Source organism: Ischnura elegans, chromosome X (assembly GCF_921293095.1).
Source record: "Ischnura elegans chromosome X, ioIscEleg1.1, whole genome shotgun sequence".
NCBI lineage: Eukaryota > Metazoa > Arthropoda > Insecta > Odonata > Coenagrionidae > Ischnura > Ischnura elegans.
The window spans coordinates 120,521,807-120,543,843 of NC_060259.1; the positions used below are offsets into that span (position 1 = coordinate 120,521,807).

The 22,037-nt window shown below is 38.0% G+C and overlaps 2 protein-coding genes across 11 annotated transcripts in view; one reads left to right on the plus strand and one right to left on the minus strand.

The window, feature by feature from the left end:
* The first annotated feature begins 6,721 nt into the window (after positions 1–6,721).
* Positions 6,722–7,562, plus strand: LOC124171551. The gene is made up of 3 exons (XM_046550726.1): positions 6,722–6,862; positions 7,065–7,190; positions 7,324–7,562. Exons 1-3 carry the CDS (start codon positions 6,817–6,819, stop codon positions 7,557–7,559), a joined length of 408 nt encoding a protein of 135 aa, XP_046406682.1. The 5' UTR covers positions 6,722–6,816; the 3' UTR covers positions 7,560–7,562.
* Positions 7,563–9,137: 1,575 nt separating this feature from the next.
* The window catches only part of LOC124171552 (Golgi reassembly-stacking protein 1-like), a 66,303-nt gene continuing 53,403 nt past the window's right edge, over positions 9,138–22,037 (minus strand). For 6 of the 10 annotated variants that reach the window (XR_006867840.1, XR_006867835.1, XR_006867842.1 and 3 more), the window contains 2 exons: positions 12,512–12,725; positions 9,138–10,223 (listed from right to left, as the gene is read on the minus strand). The gene's annotated coding sequence lies outside the window, so the exon portion shown is untranslated. Of the gene's footprint in view, positions 10,224–12,132; positions 12,726–22,037 lie in introns of those variants that run through there. The other 4 variants (XR_006867843.1, XR_006867838.1, XR_006867837.1 and 1 more) reach the window with 4 other exon arrangements.

Sequence of the window (22,037 nt, forward strand, 5' to 3'; positions counted from 1 at the left end):
ACCTTCAAGCGCGAATTGAGAAGGCTGCTTTTATCCAAAGCCTATTACAATCTAGACGAATATATGTGTGATAATGTATAATTGATCTGTGTCGTTTTTTGTGTGTTTGGTATCTCTTTGTATCTGTAATATTCTCTTGACCATGTTCTATGTTCTATTCCTTGGACCAACAGAACAATAAAAATTATTATTATATTTATTAAAAAAGGTTAGTGTCTCCACTATGCTTCAAAATGAGCAAATTGTTGAACTGTGCAGCATTGGAAAAGTAACTGCATCTGATTGCAACACCAGTGGTGCAACTGAACAAAATTGAGATCATGAGTATACTTCAAAAACAGCTGTTACCTCTCAGAAGTGGTGTACCTGGGGAAGTCCTATCCAATGTCTGCAAACATCACAGAATATACTATTTGAAAAAGTATTAAACCTACCAAATATATTGTCTTGATCCTTTTAAGAGCCACAAGAAGAAAATATCAAAATCACAGAGAAATGCAAGTCTTGAATTTGCAGGAAAGGCCTGTAAAATCCCAACTCTTCGGAAATTAGTGCCAGGAATGAAAATATGCCAGCCATGTAGGGAGGAGGTAAAGAAACACTCCAGGTTTGGAAATGAGCTTTCTGATGTTGAAGCAGTAGATAAAGACAGCAATGATAGTATTTTGAATTTTCAAACAACAGTATCCCAAGAAAAATCAACTGAGCTACTTAACAGAACGCTGCAAGATATAGAGGAGTCACCTTTAAAATTTCATGGCATATCATCTCACAGAAGGTCAACCTACGCTAAAAGGAAAGTAGAGTCAGCATGCAGTAATTTTAAAAGGAAAGTTAAAAGAGTTCTTGATAAAGAATTATCTCCAGAAAAGGATGACCCAAAACTCCCAAAAGGACTACTTCAGAAAGTTCATGATATGGATGTGCTCATAGACTTAATCAAACAAAAAGTTCACACATCAAGCACTCATCAAGGAAAGGTACATCTGTTATCATTGGTACCAACTTCATCTACATCTACATCTACATAATACCCCGCAAGCCGCCTAAAAGGCGTGTGGCAGGGGGTGTTAGGACACCAGCCGTTTACAGCTATTAAAAAAAAAAAAGAAGAAGTGCTCTAACGAGGTTGGGACAAGCGTTTATTAAAGTCCTTTATTGTTCGGGGGAAAAACGAATTCTTATATCTATCCGTTCGGCTAAAAATCTCTCTTAATTTATCGCTTCTGTCGGACCTGGAAATATAGTGTGGCTCTAAGATTATGTTCTCTGTGTCGCTCTTAAATATATCCATTCTCAATTGCTCAAGCAATCTAAGCCTAGCGCGCACCCTCCGAGTCTCCAACGGCTCCCAGCCTAATTCGCTTAACATCTGGGTAACACTGTCTGTACGCCCGTAGCGGTTTTTGACGAAACGCGCAGCCTTCCTTTGTATCTTATTCAGCTCGCGGATTAAGTCTTTCTGCACTGGATCCCATACACTCGCTGCATATTCAAGGTGCGGTCGGACGAGAGCGAAATAGCACCTTTCTTTTACTTTCTCATCCGAAAATCTTCCCACAATACGCTTGACGAATCCTAATTTCTTCAGGGCTATGCCGCAAATATTCTTTATATGAGTTCCCCAACGTGAGGTTCGAGGTTATCGTAACTCCCAGGTACTTCACTTCGTCTGTTGCCTTTATGTTAATGCCATCCACTGCATAAACATTGTTAGTGTTGGACGAATTCCGCAAAAAATGTACCGCCATGCATTTGCTCAGATTAAGTTCGAGTCCCCACTCTTGACTCCACAAATGAACGTTGTTTAAGTCCGATGATAGATTTTCATAGTCAGAGTGATCACTAATTTCGCGGTAGATGACAGCGTCGTCAGCAAATAAACGTATTTTACTGCTAATGCGGGAGCAGAGATCGTTAATGTATATATAATGAACAACAGGGGGCCGATTACGCTTCCTTGTGGAACACCTGATGTAACTTTTACAACATCAGAGCTAATTCCGTCAAGAACTACTTTTTGTTTACGATCTCTGAGGAAGTCGCGTATCCAGTTTACAACTGTTTCGTTTAATCCGCATGACTGTAATTTGTATAAAAGTTTGTTGTGAGGTACAGTGTCGAAAGCTTTCTTAAAATCTAGAAATAGTGCGTCAACTTGTCTTTTCGATTCACCAGATTTTATAACGTCGTGAAGAAAGAGCGCGAGCTGTGTTTCGCAGGATCTATTTTTTCGGAATCCGTGCTGACAGTCATGGAGGAAGTTACGTCTGTCCAAGAAAGTCATGATATTACTAACAACGATATGTTCAAGTATCTTGCCTATAATTGATGTTAGGGAAATTGGACGGTAGTTGCCTGGGTCATTTCTGTTTCCCTTTTTGAAAATGGGTGTAACACTTGCAATTTTCCAGTCGGGCGGTAACTTCCCTTCGGAGAGTGACTTCTTGAATATGATCTCTAAGTAAGGCGCGATCTGTGGAGCTAACTCTTTGAGGACACGCGCGGGTATTCCCTCCGGACCCGGAGATTTACTATTCTTAATCGATTGTAGTTGTTTAGTTATCCCATCACGTTTTATAGATATTTCTTCCATCAAATCCTCAGTATATGGGATGTCTAAATTGAATAGGGAAATTGCATACTTTTTATAAACAATATGCTGATATACTACAGTAAACACTTAGTACCGCAATATACTTTTTTCCGCTTAAAATTCAGTTTATACCCTAGAAAATGACTCCCAAAAGTCGCCCGAGTTTCGCGGGCTAAAAAATACCGCCCCCACTAATCTTTGGCTGTGACGTCATAGTTCAGTACGAGTCCAAGATCTAAGCCCAGTAACTGCAGGTTTGGAAGAGCCACGTTGCGTTTAAAGGAGAACGTGGGTGAAATAAGGAAAAATTACAAGTGGTGCATTGTTCCTCTGTGCAATAACACCCCAGAAAAAATTTTCGTCTGCATTCCCACGGAGGAAATTAGAAGAAAAGCCTCGATGCAAGCCGTCTGTCGGGATGAGCGTTACGGAAAAATAAGAGTATAATAAACGGAATGATAAACCCGTGTGCTATGTGAGCGAAGATAACTTTAATATAAATAATATTTCCATATTTCATTGACTGAATAACTTGAAACTGAGATTTTTTGATAATTCGGCCGCCCTAGAATAAAAACTCAACTTCACAACAAAAATCGAGATAGGTGTTTCTCGATGGTTACGATGGACTCAAATTATTAAGGTACTTGTTCAATTTCAGTTACGGAAGGACATAGAAAATTCCATGATGTTTAAAATCAAGGGAGGAAATATGAAAATATAGAGCAACGTTGATCCTCATGCATTCGAGTGCCAGCCAAGAAGACAGCGTTTTCTTCTACTGTCGGCGTCAAAATGATGTGCCGCTGTACTTTGCAAATTTATATCCTGGCTGGCTTCACTACATGCTATAAAAATGAACTATACGTCATTTTAAAGGAAATTTTATCCTAAATTCTGATTTATTTTATTACAAAAAAATTGAAAAATGTAGACACGGTCAGTGCAATAAATGACTCCGCGCACCGAAAAATTAGCCGTTTTGTCAATTTCATGAACTTTGCAACTCAACCTAAGGAAAACTACTACGTCTACAGCATTCATCTTCCACATTAATTTACACTCATCAGTGCGAATTAATAAAATGGCTTTTGAGTATTTTTAGAACTTATATTTTGTTATAAATAAATGAAAATATTTAAACATTATCTTGTCCCATAGTTTACCCCGAAAGATAAAGGAAGTTGTAGATGGAAAAAGAATGGAATCCAGAGGTGGTCACAAAAAATGAATCGCAGCATTCTTTGATTTTATTCTGCGCCGTTGCTTGCTTTTCAAAAAAAAGTTGAGTCACAAGAGGAATGTTCCGCGGCCTTTGATTTGGAAATTATGGAGATAAGAATGGACATGTGTGGATCAGCAATTTCCATTTAGTTGGTTGTCAGGATAAACCAAGGATCCATTTAAAGGTTGTCAGGCCATCGTATAAAGATAGGACTGATGTGCACCACAGGGGAAATGGTGTGTTTGAGGGAAAGTCAAACCCAAAGTTGCCCAAAGAATGTGCAGTTCTATGTTGCTCTTTCCCCAGTTAAAACCAAATAGATATTGGATTGGGATGATATTTTCACCACGGGTTCCAGTGATAGTGAGAGTGCAGGTGATCACGGTCATCGTCGAAAGTCATCCCTCTAGGATTTCCGATACGGAATTTTTAAGTGACAACCGATCGCAATGACGATGAGCTCGCCTTTAGAGAAGGTTTCAGATATATCGTGAGAAAAGCTCCCAAAATGTATTAAAGACTCTGTTTGGAAAACATGCACATTTTAATGCTAATTTAGGAAGTATTTCATTTCAAAAGTAACTTATTAACACCTGAAGACGTTGTGTTTATTATATTGATCGAAGTGCGATTGACCGATTCTTTCTGCAGAATAGGAAGTGGCTTCGGGGTTTTTAGTCACAAGATGGTAGATTGTGTTGGAAGTTCGTCTATATTATCGCTACTAAATTGAAACATTAATAGTCTGGCTTCCTCAGAGCTTCCTGTCGCCCTCCAGGCAAGGTATTTTTAAGTTGAAAGTATCATCGACAGCTTCGAAGTGGAAATAAGTTCACCATAAGACTCTACCGGACTGCCAAAAGAATACACATTTCACATGAGTATACGCTTTCGCCAATATTATACGCAAGTCTCACTTTGCTATGAACTATAAAACATTACAGATGCACATCAGCTACCTTTCCATTTCTCGGCATCGACTTTCCGAGTCGACGAAGTCGTACTGAACTATGACGTCACTTTTCTACCAGCCAATCATCGGGCGTTTTCGCTTCTCACTTGCATTTGAAAATTCTCGTGAACTTTGATGCATTAAATATCGCAAACCACGTCATAAAATAATAGAAAAACTTTCACCGAGGTATGCAAACATATATTTTTATATTATTTTGGGGCTATTGATTATATCTGAAATATATGCAAGTTCCCTATTGAGTATCGTCAGTAGTGTATACACTTTCGAAGTGGGCATTTAAAGTGTTAGCTTTGTCTATATTTTCGGTGACAAGTTTACCATCTTTATCAAATAACGAATCTACGGTTGAATGTTTTCCCTGAAGCTCTCTCGCGTACGACCAAAAGGATTTCGGATTTTCTTCGAGTAATTCACCAAGTACTTTTTTCTTAAATTTTCGCATTGCAGTTCGCATTGATTTCTTGGTTATTGAGCGTTGAGCAGCGTAACTTTCTTTAGCTTCAAGTTCCTTCGATTTATTACGAGACGTGATGGACTTTCTGGAGCAGGAAGAAAGTAATGGAAGAGTTTCATGTGAGTGAGTACACTGCCTGCCAAGCAAGAGAACTTTTCAGAGAAAATTTTGTTGAATTCCCTCTCTCCAAAATACAATGCACGGAGCGTTCCGAAGAAAAACTCTGTTGAGGGCACACAGAAATGCTTGGTCTGCGAAAGGACGTGATTTCCAGTGGCCCGAGTCTTGAAATTTTCGTTACTCACCGAACACAAATCGACTTTTTCGTTATCATCGGTAACTTCGTTAGCCTCATAGCGAATTTCGGCATCAACGAATCGCGGAGCAAGTCCTTAATTTTTTCGTTAACAGTACAGCGAGTAATCTTCGTTTCGTTATTCCCGCTGGTGCTGCAGCGATGTCTGTGGCTTTGTACCAAACTAACACAAATGACTGCTCTAACGCAACCGTACCCCAACCCACCGTTACTGATGGTTACTATGGATTCTTACAGTGTTTATTTTTCCTTTGGAGCGACTAGTGCAGCTTAGGAGCAGATTTTTGTAATCATACATAGTAATAAAAATATAATGGAGAGTGTAGGTAAGAAAAGAATGACCAAAGTCTCCGAGAAGCAGCAGGAGCTAATGCTTGAACTTTATACGAGGCATAAAACTATTTTAACCGGAAAGCTTGGCCCTAATGTAACAAGCAAATCTAAACAGAAATGCTGGGAAACTATCGCACAGCAATTAAATGCAGCAGGCCAGGGTCCAGCGAAGGACGGGGAGAAGTGGAAGAAGGTAATGTTTTGCTGATTATGACTGAACTAAATCTTGGAAAATGTAAACATTATTGAAAAACTTCAGTCCAGAGGTAAGTAATGCCGTTGAAGTGAAATAACTTGAACTGTAATCATTTAGATGAAATTAATTGGATGTCTTTGGGAAAAGGTGTTTATTTATTCGGTTCCTCTCTTCGTAATTCATGCTCCTTGTTCTAACGTTCTCATCAAGTCTGTTAACTGCTTTTGAATTCGGAATAGTTTTGCACGTTATAATTCATGTATCAATGGTTAGCTAAAAGTGCTTGCAACATTGATTTTGAGACAGACATGGGCAGACTGGAGAAGCTCAGTTAAAGCAAAAGTGTTGCGTCTCCAGAAATATCATAAAGAGACAGGTGGGGGAGGCATGTCAAAGGAAAATTTAAGCCCATTGGAGGAAAGACTTTTAGAAACTGTTGGAAAAGTTTGTACCTACGGAGATCCAGGTTGTAAGGAATCGCTTGTGGAGGTATTTTTGATAAACTTCAGTGTATTTGAGCAAAGTATGTATGATTATTTTGATTCCTTAGTATTTGTTAACATTACGGAATTTCCATTTTAAAAGGAGGAGATTTCAGTTGATAACGAGGAGGTCTTGTCAGCCATAGGTTTGTAAAAAGCTGTCACCTATTCATAGTTTGTAGCATATTTGGATATAGGGCCTCATTAATATATTTTGTTACTGGTAGGGCAAGTGCTCATGGACTTTGGATGTAGTAGTAGCTTTGAAGATAATACCAATGCAGGTGTGTACTGGAAAATGACAATTTTCCAAACTCAAATACATACAATATGATTCTTGGTTTTCTTATAAACAAGCAGTGAGAAAAGGTGCAATGCACACTTAAGGAATGATAAAAGAGTTTTAAATAAATAACTTGTACTAAGAGATATGCTCTGGTGTGATCAATGCCAATTGATGGAAATTACAATGATTGTATTACACAGTAAGAGAACCCTCCTCGCCCTTGGAAGAGATAGTGCCTCCACCCTCTCCATTTTTGTCAAGGCAGATATCTCCTCATTCTTCCCCAATTAATAGGAATTTTGTGAAAGAGAAGAGAAAACTCAAAGGTATAAAACTAAGAGTGTTTCATAGGTATAATTGAAGTACCTGGTGAACCATGGTGAATTGATAACTACCACATTAATGCTTATATTAATTACTTTAATTTCATTTGTTGAATCTTTCCTTCCTGATTAACAGGCAAGAACATTTCTCCTTATGAAAGAACGAAGGAAAGGCTTTCTCAGATAGAGGAAGAGAAATTGAAATTTAAAAAAGAGATTGAAGGAAAAATGTTAAACGTTCTTAATCAAATTTTAAAATCTTTAAATGACCTCCAACAAACTGAAAGTAGAAAAGCAGCTGCAGCTGAGAAGCAAGCTGATGCTTTTGAAAAGATTTCAGAATGCCTACAAAATTATTTAATAAAAAAGTAATTTGAACCTATGTTACATCTATGGCATCAGATTTGTTTGAAATATTTTAAATAATAACAATAAATATCAATATTTAATTGCCAAAGGATCAGAAAGCAATGAGTGCATTGATTCAGATGTATGGTTTTTAGAAAATAGTAAAAGCATCACCAGCAATATCATTATGTTTACGATGGGTAAAAATGGGAATGGTCAATTCTGCCATCAGCATTTTAGTAGAGGTGCTAAAGAAATGCACTACCATTAGTCATTGATTTAGATGCATGTAGAGGTAGAAGTACATACATGGTACACTTAGGGGCAATGTTTGGATGAATACAAAAAGACTTAAGAATTTACAAGTTCTCATAGTAATACTATTTTGAGAGGAGAAATACATACCTTCACTTTATCCATGAAAGCCTTATCAGTTGGGAAATCTTTATTTGTAAGGGAATTTTATAGTAAAGTTGCAGCCCCATACGTTGAGGCCCTATAGGTGATTTCCTAGTTCATACAAATGGTTGGTGCAGATCATTTTGTTTTCAGTTGGAGTACTGGTGAACATCTGAGTTGAAGTAATATTCGTTCATGTTGTTTTGTGTAAAGAATGTTTAAATTATGCTCACTCAAGAAAGGGTAAAATTTTTAACTTCTTGAATGGTAATGTCTGCATGGGCTGTTGTTATTGGCATGAGGTATAATTCAAACAACCTTCTTTTGAATACTGAACAATTTCAAGACAGAGGAAGTTCACCAAAAGATTATATGCACTATATGATGCATGGGAGTGGAACAAGCCTTAGTAAATGTTATAGAGAATGTCAGTTGACTCCGTTTAGTGGATGGATCTAATGAGGAAGCAGATGAAGCTAAATTTGTTGACCAAAAACAAATATGGGTATCCCATGAAACATTTGAGTCTATGTGCATCCTTAAATATTTGGCTGAATTATCTTGAGGAATATGCGTGCCATTAATTATTATAATTACACATTGCTGCAGGTAGACTATTGCCTGGTGGCAGCATTAGATGTACATGAATAACAAATGTGTACATCCAAAGTTTCTATCTTTCTAATACAAAGTTTAGAAACAGAATGGACACCCATGATAAAAATAATCCACTAATTCTAATCTCATACTACTAAGAATAACATTGTAACGTTGTGCCAATGAACCTATTTCAAACAATCCATTAAATACATTATTTCTAATATAATAGGTACCACTAAAAAATGAGCATTAACCCAATTTCACACTCTCCCTTTTAAACAACTATGTAATTAGTCAATAAGTGATGACACTTCTTCCTAAAAAATGTATGGGGATAGGGAAATGCCCCTCTTAGGCTTTTGTATATTTCTGAAATACATTGTGTGACTTCACAATGTTCAGTTTAAGGGAGTTCTTAAGCCATCAGCGATTCACTGACAGTTAAACCATCGGTGATGAGAGATTGAAGACTGAAGAAAAAACAATGAATTTAGTGTCATCTGCATGCAGAGTTGGATAAATACCAGCTATTTTAGGGATAGTATGTGGTATTATAATCAGGTAAGTCATTTAAACCTAAAGGTTGATTAAATCATACACTCATTTTTGGTGCCACTTGCTCCGAAGGAGAAATTGTTTATTCACAACTGGATGTTTTACTGCATCAACAGTACAGAATTCATCGATTTTCATACAGGAGATTAATTACAAAATAACAGATGAATTATAAAACGAGTGATGATGTAGATCGGCATGGTTGACTATTTTCTAAGGATAATAAATACCATTCAGTTTATCTAAATTAGGAAAACCGAGCTCTAATAATTTGGCGACGAATTCTTAGGGCTTCATTATGAGCATGATGCTCAATATCTTCCCTTGCATAACCTGCAGCTCTATTTGCCGGAGGAAGCTGTATATTATCATCTTCCAAGTTATACCTCTTGCACATGTTGTGTATAACAACACAAGTGTTAACGATTAATGAAGCTCTCTCAGGGGAATAATGTAGTCCTCTCTCAGATAGCAAGCATCAAAACCTACTCTTGAGGACACCGTTGCATCTTTCAATGCAGTTTCTTGCAGCAGCATGTGCCTCTGTATACCTGTTCTCTGGGGTTCCTGGTATTGCATTTAATACTGGTGTCATCAGCCAAGGCTGAAGAGGGTAACCACTATCCCCTGGGATGAAAACAAAGTATTTCATTTTGGTATTTAGCACTTCTTTATAAAACCGACAGAATGGGTGCTTACTCAATTTGATGATTAATACATTCTTGTCAACTTGAAAAGTAAACTGTAGCATACCTATAAGCCATCCATCTAGGGTTCCTACAGAATGAGCATTTTCCAATGCCCTGTATATGTTTGAGCTCCTCCAAATGAAGGAATCATGTGTTCCCCCAGGGTATCTTGCGTTAACATTTAAAATGTTTAAATCATAGTCACATATCTGATTTTAAAGGGAAACAAGCAAGAAATAGTAGGTTATTATCTACATAGGCTCTTTAACCAATATTCATGCTACATATGTATATTACCAGCTGAACATTTATGGAATGATAACCATGCCTATTAACGTAAAGGTGTTCAGGATATACTTCATCATTTACATGCGGAGCCTTGATCTTCACGTGCGTGCAATCAATTGCACCGAGAATACCGGGGAAATTCTTTTCCTCCAAAAATCTGAAATTTAGACTTAGTTAGATTTAGTTAGGAATATCATCAATAATTATGTCCAACGTTGAATACTCATTCAACCTGGAATATATCTTAATGAAATAATTTGTTTACCGTGCTTTTATCCTTCTCTGCTTATCAATATTAATTGGGAATGCAACCCATTTGTGAAGTAAATGTTCATTCACCGTATCAGTTATCTCCTTAATTATTCGACTTACAGTCTTTTGGCTTACATTCAAAAATAAATTTAATCCAACTGGCCTTTGATAGCTGCCACAGGCAAAAAAATGCAATGCTGTAACAACCTGCATTCAAGAAAATAGGTTTTTTTTATCGTAGTTTCCATAGTAAGAGAAACGTAGTAATCGTTGACAAGAAAAGGTTAAATATACGGCTAACAATTTTGCAATAATAACAAGTTCACTTTCTTTAGTAGGACTCATTTTACTGATGGTAAAAAAATGAAATTAGTCCATGCCTACAGGTAAATACCTTTATTTCAATAGGAATGCATGATCTTCGTGAAGAATGCATGTAAAGCCTTAGCTCTTCCACTAAACCCTAAGTTGCCTCTTGATTAAGGCGAAATATTTGAACAAAATAATCTTCGGGAAGATCGTATGGATTTTGCCGGTCCCTTAGATATCTATCTTGCCTATACAAACGCCTTTCCTCTTCATAAGCTCCCCTCATCAAAATAACGTCTCAAGGCCGCCATACTGGTGTAAACAAACAATATGATTTAACTTCGTTAGGCTATGAACGAATGCTCTTCGTTTTTCGTTGCGTAAACGAAGGAATACATTCGATGAAAAACTTTCGTTGGCAACGAAAGTGTTCAAAACTTGCGCGTTTGGGATAACGAACAAATGACAACGAATGAGTTCGTCATAACGACGGATTTTATTCGTTGAGGCGTAACGAAGGATTCAAGACTCAGGCCACAGGTGAGAATGCTGGGCGAACTACTTCAGAATGTGGCGGTGACGGTAAAAAATTTCAATGCCCTACCGCGTATCAGCTAATTAGCTGCCTCCTTCACCTAACACTGCCGCGCATGGATTGATGTTTGTTCAGTATTGCTAGAAATTGACGTCCCGGACTCCCGATGGAATAGCCAGATTTCGCAGCATAAATACGCAGGCAAGACATATGACTGTCGCTAAGCGCAATAAATTTTAAACTACGATCATTCACGAAAGCATCGAAAAAATTACCAAGGTGGTAGCAAGAAAGTGCTACACCAGGAAATATGGGAATAAAATAATAGCGAAAATTGTGTATTTGATTTATTTCAAGCCGCGGAAAATTCTTGAAATATTTTAATTTTAGAAGCGGAAGTAGCATGCGGTTGAGTAATTCTGTCTCCATGGATGGGAGTGAAGTTAGTTGAAATATTTCCGTCAGCAAGTGATTATAGGCTGCGCTGGTCGCCTCTTTTATTAACTGAACATAGTGTGTAGGCACTTACAAGAAAATAAAGCCATCAGTAAAAGAAAGCTAGTGCTATCGAGCGATTTTGACCATGATTCAAGAGAAAACGATGTGTTCTGTCTTCATTTACCGTCACTTAATATTATTAGGATAGTTGGATGCCCTAACTAATGGTTAACGTGAACATTATTAAAGGTGTATAAGAAAAAAATAAGCGTGAAACATTTATCGCTGAAAATGTCATTCCATGTAGGTAATCGCGGCTGCATTAATGGTCTCTAGTTGTCTCGGTACGATTTGCGGAGGTAGTTAGGCCGTCTCGGGGCTGTCTTGTTGGTACGATATATGGAGGTTTTACGATATGAAGAGGTTCACTATATAGAGGTTTGCCTATAAATTTACATGTAAATCTGACGGGACCAGAGGATTGGTACGAAGTATGGAGGTTTACGATGTAAAGAGGTTCACTACATAGAGGTTTTACTGTATATGAGAGCGGAGGGGTTGGAGAACAAGGTGATGTCTTTGCCAAATTCGACCCAGAAATATGAATGCGAAATATCAAACCAAGTCATCGCACAAATTCAATAAAGCTGAATAGGTTTTGCAGATTGCTACGTGGAACAAAAGCAGACTTTTTTCAGGCGTTTCATCATCAAATTCACAGAGTATTCTGGAAAGACAAAAAGGCCCACATGATTCCACGACATCACAGCTTCACAGGTAAACAGACATCCTCAGCGGAGGGAAAGATCTAAGAAACACTCACGAATTGGACGAGAGAAAATTTAGAATTCCTTCCACCTCCAATTTGAAGTTTTTTTCCACAAGAGGAGAATTTCAGTCCATGACTTTACCTGTGCGGTTTGACGGCACTGTGGCTCTTTGCGTGCTGGGTCAGGTCACTTGCCTTGACGTACCGTCGTCCGCAATTGCCACACGCAAAGGGGAGCTCCCCCGAGTGGTGCGTCCTTGCGTGGCACAACAGCTGATTGCTCTTGCCAAATCCCTTGCCGGAGTGCGAGCACACGCAATGTCTGCCACTATCCCCATCCGCCAAATCCCCGAGCCCTGTTCTCAGAAGACAATGAACGCACATCAAAGAAGAGTGAAGAAACAGGCCAAACTCCAATACAAGCATACCAACATAGTATGTATAAATGTAACATACACTAACTCAAAGTACATCTTTCAAAGTGTACAACCAAATCAGAACATGTACACGCACAAACAAAGCACATGCAAGTCAAAGAAATTTTACAACAATCCCGGTTGATGCCACGTTATTACTGCGATGGATTAGAATTTTAACACACCGAAAATTACTCATATATGTACTCTTAAATAATATTATATTTATGTATTTACAAGGACAAGGAAGAGGTTAGCTAGCCCCTTTTCATGCAATTAGCCTTCATGCTCCAATTGATTCCACAGGATGTTCAACCAATCGAAGTAGAAAAATTCATGCATAGTTCCCAGTTTTCCAAGAAAAACTGAAAAAATTCCAGGCTAATCTTACGTTATTACTGTGATGGCTAAGAATGTTAAGACACTCCAAATCATTTCAATACTTCTAAATAATATTATATTTATGTGCATAAAAGGACAAGGATAGATTACTTAGCACACAATGCATTTAAAATTTAAATATATTCAATTCGAGACGCTATTTTGATCTAATAAGCCGATTTTGTTGTCACATGGAATTCTATTCCTTGTGTTTTTGAATGTTACATAAAGTCAAAGGGTGATAGACATTTCGAATCTGTTGCCTTGTCCGTCATACCACATTTCGCTGCGGCAGTAGAAATTATACTTAGATGGTGCACTTAAAATTGAAACAACATTTTCAGCCAGAAAAATTGAACAGGAAAAATTATATGTGAAATGAATTTGAAAAAAAATTTAATATTCCCGGTTAGAGCAAAAATTCATGAATACCGTATAAGCACGTGTAAGAGGCGCACCTTTTTTCCCCAGCAATTGCAGACGAAAATGGGGGTGCGCCTCTTACACAAACTTTGTATCTTCCCCTCCTCCCTTTCCCCGGTTGCTAGCCAAAGAGGAACTCAGTGGCCTTGGTTTCCAGCGTGAGTCAGTCATCTAAAAACCAAGGTCAAAAACAAGCGGGAGGCAGGGGAGTTTCTTCCTTAGTGACGTATTTTTACAATGCTCCTGTTTGCATTTTTTACTCGAAAGCATCACATCGGTAGGTACCCCAGATGTGAACATGGAAAAGATCCCGTGGGGTTTTCCGCTCCGGAGGGCGCACTAAATTTACTGCTACGGGTGGGCATACCGCAGCATTTAGGGCCGTATTCTTAGTCGACCCTACAAATCCGTCCCTACATAACAAAAGGCCCCTACATGCGTTTCTCAGTCGACCCTACATAAGTGGTGGGGAGTAATTCTATCGTAAAATTCTCTGAGATGATGTAGATGATGGCGCAGTGGCAATTTTCCATTCTGGTGGCAAAATGGGAACTATCTATGAAACTGAAAAGACGTCTGATAATTTTCGGGCGTATTGTTAGGGCAACGGCTCAAGGTAAATAAACAATCGGTGTCGTGTCGGTACCTTAATTATCGCTACAAATACTCTCATATCGAGCCAAAAGTAGAACCTAATTGTCTTTAAATTACTTCAAAAGTGGTCTACGTACAAGATAGTAATAAGTATGGAGCAAATATGAGCATTGAAGTGGGAACTTACGTTGCATCATCAAGGTTCGTCATTCACTTTCACCTTACGTAGTTAAGTTTATTATGTGTCAAATAATGGCACGAAAATACATTCTCTATGGTTATACGTAAACGAAGTATTAGTTTCCCAAAAGTATACCAAGTGCCGAAAGTGAAAAATATTATATATTCGTAGAAACAAGATGATTTATACCGCTATATTGTTCTTTTTAGTTCAGTCAATTTTATAATTTATTTTACTTGGTGGTTATAAAGTGGTAGTATTATTACATTTCCGCTGTGTTACTGTACATTTTAAAATGGCTTGTGTGAGGTCGTCCCCCTTAATATCCATTGCAACGTAGATTCTTTAATCGAAGTGATCAGCAGACGATATTTGGCCGCCACGTTTTCGTAGGGTGTAGGGTTGGTTCGGGTGCCCTACATCAAGTAGGGCCCGTTTAGTTCCAAAAACGGCCATATGTAGGGCTTGACTTGGCGTATGTAGGGCGAGATCGGTTTATGTAGGGGCTGATGACGTATCCAGGGTTGGTTGACCCTACAGGGTCGACTAAGAATACGGCCCTTATACTGCAAATAGTACTCGCTTGTCAAACGTGGAGAAAAGTGCAGTTTTGAAGGACAATACTTGGACAATAGTCAACATCTGTCTTGCCGAGTAATTACCATTACGCTAGGGGCCTGCTTTCTCAAAAATCATCTTCATACAATATTATAAGGGTTATTGCGATTGAAAATTATATTGGAGTCAAAACCTGCTGTTTAAAAAATTCAAACGAGTGTGTACACTGTTTGACTGAATGGCGGATAGAAGAAATCTGAAATGTTTACAAGTGAAGAGCGTTGAAGGAGAGGTAGAGGGGAAGGAGCTCGCTCCCTCCGTCTTTCCTCCGCAACGAGGCTGAGGGCAAAGGAGAAAGGGAAGAACACGTCCGATCTTGCACGTGACGTCATTGTCTTCAAAGCGAAGGGGCAGCAATGTGATAAATGCAGTTTGAGTTGCCAGAAGTTTCCAGTCCGTCTTGTCTTGTTTGAATGCGCTCATGCTACGCTTGTTCCTTCCGAAATTTAGCTGTTTGGACTATTTTGAATATTAGTAGCCTTGTGGTAACTATAAATCTTTGTGTCAATCAATTAGAGCTTAAAAAACTTAAATTCTGTCAGATATGCGTCGCGTTAGATCTTTCTTTTTTTGAACTTTGTGTGTGCCTTACAATTATTGAAAGCTATTGAGATATCTTCGGGCTCACGAGGTGACTCACCTAGCATTTGGCCTCCAGAAACTGAGAGATCGATGAAGGTCAGTTGGTGAGATGGGGAAGGGTTGAAGCAAGTTTCCATTGTTCCCACGTTACTTGATATTTTCCTTTGAGGCAAGTGATTTATGGTCCATGGGGTCTCGGAAAGGAAAAAAACATGATAGGCAGGGGCTGGTGGAGGGCCAGGGGTATTTTGTTAAATCTATGCCGTGGTTATTTTTTAACGGCGCTGAGATTCCCCCGATTGTTGTCCAATCTCTAGGGAAGATTCACACCATGTGCCTGTCGTGTTTTGATTTACAAATTTCCACGGCTGAAATTCTATTGCAATACTCCTACATGAGCTCTAAAGAAATTGCACCTGAGTAGGACAAATATCGTGGTGCAACGGCGTATATGAAGAGAGGATCGGAACTCTTTCTACTTCCTCTCAAGGGTCGTTGCATTCACGAAAGCAATGATTGAAAATTTAGGATTCAGATTCAATTTCTTTGACGAATTTGGATCCGAAGTACATTAAGGTGAAGGGCATTATTCGTGGATATTTGCATCTGAGTTATCTGATCCGACCATTCCTAGTAAGCATCAGAAGGTTAAGGCTACAAGTGAACACCTACTAATCTCCGGGCACCATACATACCATGTAAATTTATCTGAAAAACGCCGCGTGTATTATTACTATTGAAAGTGGAAAATTTGATAACTGTCGAAAGTCCAGGCTTAAGTCTGCTACACCGCACGATAGGATAAAAAAAATGCCAAAAAGTTTTTTTTTTTCTTTAGCTCCGATGCTCAAAATAGGAGTGCACCTCTTACACACCCTTATACAGTAATTCACGCATAATTCCAGGGACTTATAATTCAAGCATGATTCCTGATTTTCCTGTGGACACCCTGTTATCCCACGTCGTGGTGAAGGATATGCTAAAAATTCATGGACTAATATGGTGATTCTTATATACCACATCATGAGATAATATTTCAGTGTTACCTACTTAAGAATCATTACATCTCTAGGGAATGTTGTAGGATTTGATGGATAATGAAACAAGGCAATAAAGAGCTTCAATTATGGCATAGCACATTATGTTGAACACGTAATTATTGTAGAGAAAAATAAATACCACTAGAGGCTATCATAACTTGAATGTCGAATCACTATTTCAAATCATCAGCTGGTCGTGAACATACATGCATGAAATTTGACCATAACATCAAATAAGTTTCCCATTTGCTACATTTAATCATGATTGTAACATGTTTAAATACCATTTCTAATCTAGGAGTGTAGCTTACATTGATAGAATAGAATTTTAAGAACAAATTCTATTCTATCAATCTGTGTGATTTTTATGGACTTTCGGATCTAAAAGAGCTTCCTACTGATTCAAGTATTGAGCTTTTCAATTTTATTTAGTCTATTTACTCAGAAGCAAAACAACAACAATGAACATGTTATTTAAAGGAACAGTTGAAGCAATTTCATCTCCAAAGTGTACAACCAAATCAGAGCATAACTACACACACAACCAAAGCGCCTGTAAGTCGAAGAAATTTCACAACATTATCAGTTCTGATTGCGGCTAGTAAACGCTGGCCCACTCTCAAAATCACTGGCCCCTGATCCTGGATCTGACTAGGCTACTCGCTGGCAATATCAAAATTGCATCGTCTAGTTAGAAGCAGCTGCCGAACAGTGATTTCGTCTAATAGTGCACTTGGTTGTGCCTCCAAAGTGGACTGGAGCTCGTCTTCACCCACAGGTGACAAAAGCGACGAATTAATGTGTGTGGTGTGTTTATCCTTTGATTATATGTCACGCAAAACATACGGGAGAATACTCAGCCTACACTGCAGGATGTGTGCGATATTTAACACTCATTAAAATCGAAGCGCAGAGACATTGTTTTTTTTGTTATTTTTGTGAAAGCAGGACTTTCACGCTTTGAAGAATAATACAGTGAAACCTCTTTACATCGTAATGGAGGGGACCAAAATTTGGGCAATTTGATGAATGGAGGTTATCTATAGAGAAATTTTAGTGATAGGCACAATTTTTTCATATTCTTTGGAAATGAAAGGCATTACTATCTTTTAAACCATTACATTTATGTGTTTAAATAAACATGCACGCATTAGTGAACATGCACTTATTATTTCATAATTACAGAAAGCGAGCGCTATCGCATGATTTGTACCATGACCAGAGAGAAAATGATGTGATCCCTTTAATTCAACAGTCACTTAAAATGATTTGGATCGTTGGATACCTTTTTTATTATTTACTGTCATGTATGCTCTCATATTGAACAAATTGGCCATAACTAATGGTTAATGTGAAAATTACAACATATTAAGGGTGTACGTATAAAAAAAGGTGAAACATTTATTGCTGAAAATTTCATTCCATACACGTAATCACGGCTGCATTAATGGTCTCTAGTTTTCTCGGTACGATTTGCGGAGGTAGTTAGGCCATCTCGGGGGTGTCTCCTTGGTATGAGAAGTGGAGGTGTTATGAGAAAAAGAGTTTCACTACAAAGAGGTTTGCCTATAAATTTACATGTAAATCAGACGGGACTGTGGGGGTGGTATGAAGTATGGAGGTTTATGATGCAAAGAGGTTCACTACATAGAGGTTTTACTGTATTAATATTAAGTTAATTACATGGGCATAAACCATAAATCAAAATAATTACAACATCAGAATATGGTGATAATGAAAACAAATGATTCATTTTCCATTGTTGTACATATAATGCCATAGTATATTCACACATTTACTACAAACTAATGTGGTATCTGATAAAATTAAAATAGTATATTTTTAACGTGAATAGATAATCAAGTTAAAGTTATTAACGTACGCAAAATCTGACTTCATAATTCTCAATATTCTTGTTGCTACAGGGCTTCAAAGTTCGCCAAAATTACTTAATTCTTTAGCGCTATAAGAATACTCTGTGACTTTAATTTTAAGATTTCTTGGTGCGGAGTTGAGAATCCAAAAAATTGAAATGGAACATAAATTAAATCAAGGTTCTCGTTTGCTAGTAATCTAGAGCTTGGATAATAAATTGTACTGAGAAAAAGATACTAAGTGATACATAGGTTTTTCTAAAACTGGGACGAATAGTCTACAGGCACCACGTAAACGTTTTGTTTATTGGACTCTGACGTCACGCTTATTAGTTCCAACAACGCTTAGGCAACCCAACATATTCACAATCTCCAGTCTGACATTAAAACGGCAGAATACCACTGGTAAATTATAAGAAGTAAGTGAAGTCTTCATAATGTCGTCTGACGCATCCGGTATATCGTCTCACATTAAGCCGTTGTGTGGGCGTGAAGGATATCCAACTTGGAAATTTAAGCTGAAGGCGTATTTAATAGATCAAAACTTGTGGCATGCTGTTGATGGATTCCCAAATGATGATCATACTGATGCTGCTTCAAAGTCCAGGAAGGATGAGCGTGCCCTAGCTAAGATTTGTTTGTGCGTGGACGATTCCGCTATCATACATGTAAGAAGATGCAAAACAGCTGCTGAAGCATGGAAAGTTCTTGCCGATGCATATGAAGATAAGGGTTTTGCCCGGAGACTTAACCTTCAAAAGACTTTGTACCGGTTATCCCTCGGAGATTATACGTCCATTGAAGAGTACCTAACTGCCGTAATGGATACCGCTCAGAAGCTTGCTGATATTGGGAAGGAGATTCCTGATGAGGATTTAGTTGCTATTTTGCTTGGAGGTCTTCCTTCACATTACGACCCCCTAGTAATGGCACTCGAGAATTCAGGAGTTGAAGTAACGGTGAACATGGTGAAAACTAAACTCTTAAATGAAATGTCCAAAAATGATGGTGCAACTGAGACTGCATTTGCATCCAATGCGTCTCGAACTATTCCGAAGAAAAAGAAGTTCCCGAAACGCGACAACTCTCAAGATGGTATCGTCTGCTATGGATGCAACCAACCCGGCCATAAAAAACCAGACTGTCCAAACAAGACCAAGAAAACGGCACAGACATCGAGTTCAACCCACAAGCAGCTACACAAGAAACAATACACTTTATTCTCGGATTTAGGTGTTGGTGGTTGTGCTCAAAGCAATAAAAATGATTGGTTTGTGGATTCCGGGGCAACTGCCCATATGACTCCTCATAAAGATATTCTGTTCAATGTTAAAAGTAACTCTGGTTTGGAGATTGTGTGTGCTGATAAACGTAAGTTGCAGAGTGACAGTATAGGTGATGTCATGATTCACAAAAGTAATAACAACAACAGTATTAGTAGTATTTCTGAAGTTGTTCATGTGCCTAATCTTGCTACAAATCTTATATCTGTGTCAAAATGTGTTTCAAAAGGTTTTGTTGTAGTATTTACGAAAGAAGGTGCTAAATTTTTTCATGATAATGATTGTAGTATTTCAGGGAATGTTTTAATGACTGCTCTTCCCAGTAACGGGTTATATAAGATAGAGTCACAGGTATCAGAAAAGTCCCTGGCTGCTACAACTAACCCTTCTCAGCAAACTCTTTGGCATTGGAGGTTGGGACATCTCTGCCGCTATGGTATGAATCTACTGAGAAATGGATTAGCTGATGGAGTTGATTACGCCCCTGAGGAAAATAGAACTGTATGTACTGCATGTCTAGAAGGGAAACAGAGTCGAGAACCTTTTCTTAAAATCAAAAGTAAAAGGGCGACTAAATGCCTAGAGTTGATTCATTCTGACCTCTGTGGACCATTCAGTGTAAAATCATTAGAAGGAAATAAGTATTTACTTGTATTTATAGACGATTACTCTAGAATGATATTTACCTATTTCATTAAAACAAAAGATCAAGTTAGAGTAAAGTTTCAAGAGTTTAAAAACCTCATGGAAAAGCAAACTGGCCAGAAAATTAAAATTTTACGATCAGATAATGGTTCTGAGTATGTTAATAGGGAATTCTCAGATTATCTTAAGTCAGAAGGAATTATTCACCAGACTTCCATACCCCGTACTCCTCAGCAAAATGGTGTTGCTGAAAGGGGAAACAGAAGCATTGTGGAGAAGGCTCGTTCCATGTTGCATAGTGCCAGACTACCTAAGTCTTTTTGGGAAGAAGCTGTGAGAACTGCTACGTATCTCAAGAATAAATCACCTCATAGATCCGTTACAGGAATGACTCCAGAAGAAAAATGGACAGGTGAGCGTCCCAACTTGACACACTTAAGAGTATTTGGCTGCCGAGCTTTTGTACATATTCCAAAGGAGGAACGCAAGAAGTGGGATAGCAAAAGCAAGGAACATATATTTGTAGGATATAGTGAGAATAAGAAAGCTTACAAATTTAGGGATCTTTCTAATTATATGAAGGTAGTCCATGCTAGAGATGTTGTGTTTTTAGAAAATAATTTTTCCGGTGAGAGCAGTACTGATGCTCAAATTCCTTTGGATTCTTACAATGAAAATGCAGATTCAACAAAAGATGAAGCTGCGGCTGCTGTTAAAATTCTTTTGGATTCTCCTTGTGAAAATGCAGACTCAACAGAAGATAAAGCTGGGACTAATGTTCAAGAAACTGCTAAGAGTCCTAGATATCCTCAAAGGGTACGTAACAAGAAACAATTTCCTGATCATGTTGTTTTACAAGCAAAAAATTTCTTTGACAAAGAACCTACCACATTTGAAGAGGCTATGCAAAGTGAAGACAAAGAGCATTGGATGAAAGCAATGATGGAGGAATTAGAGTGTCTTAGAAAAAATGAAACTTGGAAGCTAGTGCGAGTTGCAAATAAAAGTGTAATACCATGTAAATGGGTTTACAAATTGAAAAGAGACAATGGTGGTAAGATCATCAAGTACAAAGCTCGTTTAGTTGCTAAAGGTTTTGCTCAAACTCATGGTATAGACTTTGAAGAAACTTTTTCTCCGGTAGTCAGAGGTTCAACTATCCGTTTGCTGTTGGCTATGGCAGCAGAACTGAATCTTGATGTTGAACATCTGGATGTCGAAACTGCTTTTTTAAATGCCACTTTAGATGAAACCATCTATATGACACAACCAGAAGGTTTCATAGCTGTAGGTGAAGAGAAGAAGGTTTGTCTATTACAGAAGTCTATTTATGGACTCAAGCAGGCTAGTCGTGCTTGGAACAAAACAGTTCACAAGTTATTGTATGAGATAGGGTATATTAAATCAAAACATGAACCCTGTGTCTACTTTAAACATATTGGAACTAAAATAGTTATTATTACATTATATGTTGATGATTTCTTTATATTCTCCAATGATGAGAAAGAAAAGAAGAAATTGAAGGAAGAATTGAAGAAGAGATTTGTCATTAAGGATCTTGGCAAGATCAAACATGCCCTGGGAATGAATTTTACAAGAGATGAGAAGAGGGGAGTATTCAAGATAGACCA

Excerpts from the sequence above, each read along its gene's own strand:
- LOC124171551 (XM_046550726.1), top strand. The coding sequence starts at position 6,817 with ATGGACTTTGGATGTAGTAGTAGCTTTGAAGATAATACCAATGCAG. Across the intron at positions 6,863-7,064 it reads TGAAGATAATACCAATGCAG|TAAGAGAACCCTCCTCGCCC; the intron begins GTGTGTACTGGA and ends TGTATTACACAG. Across the intron at positions 7,191-7,323 it reads AGAGAAGAGAAAACTCAAAG|GCAAGAACATTTCTCCTTAT; the intron begins GTATAAAACTAA and ends CCTGATTAACAG.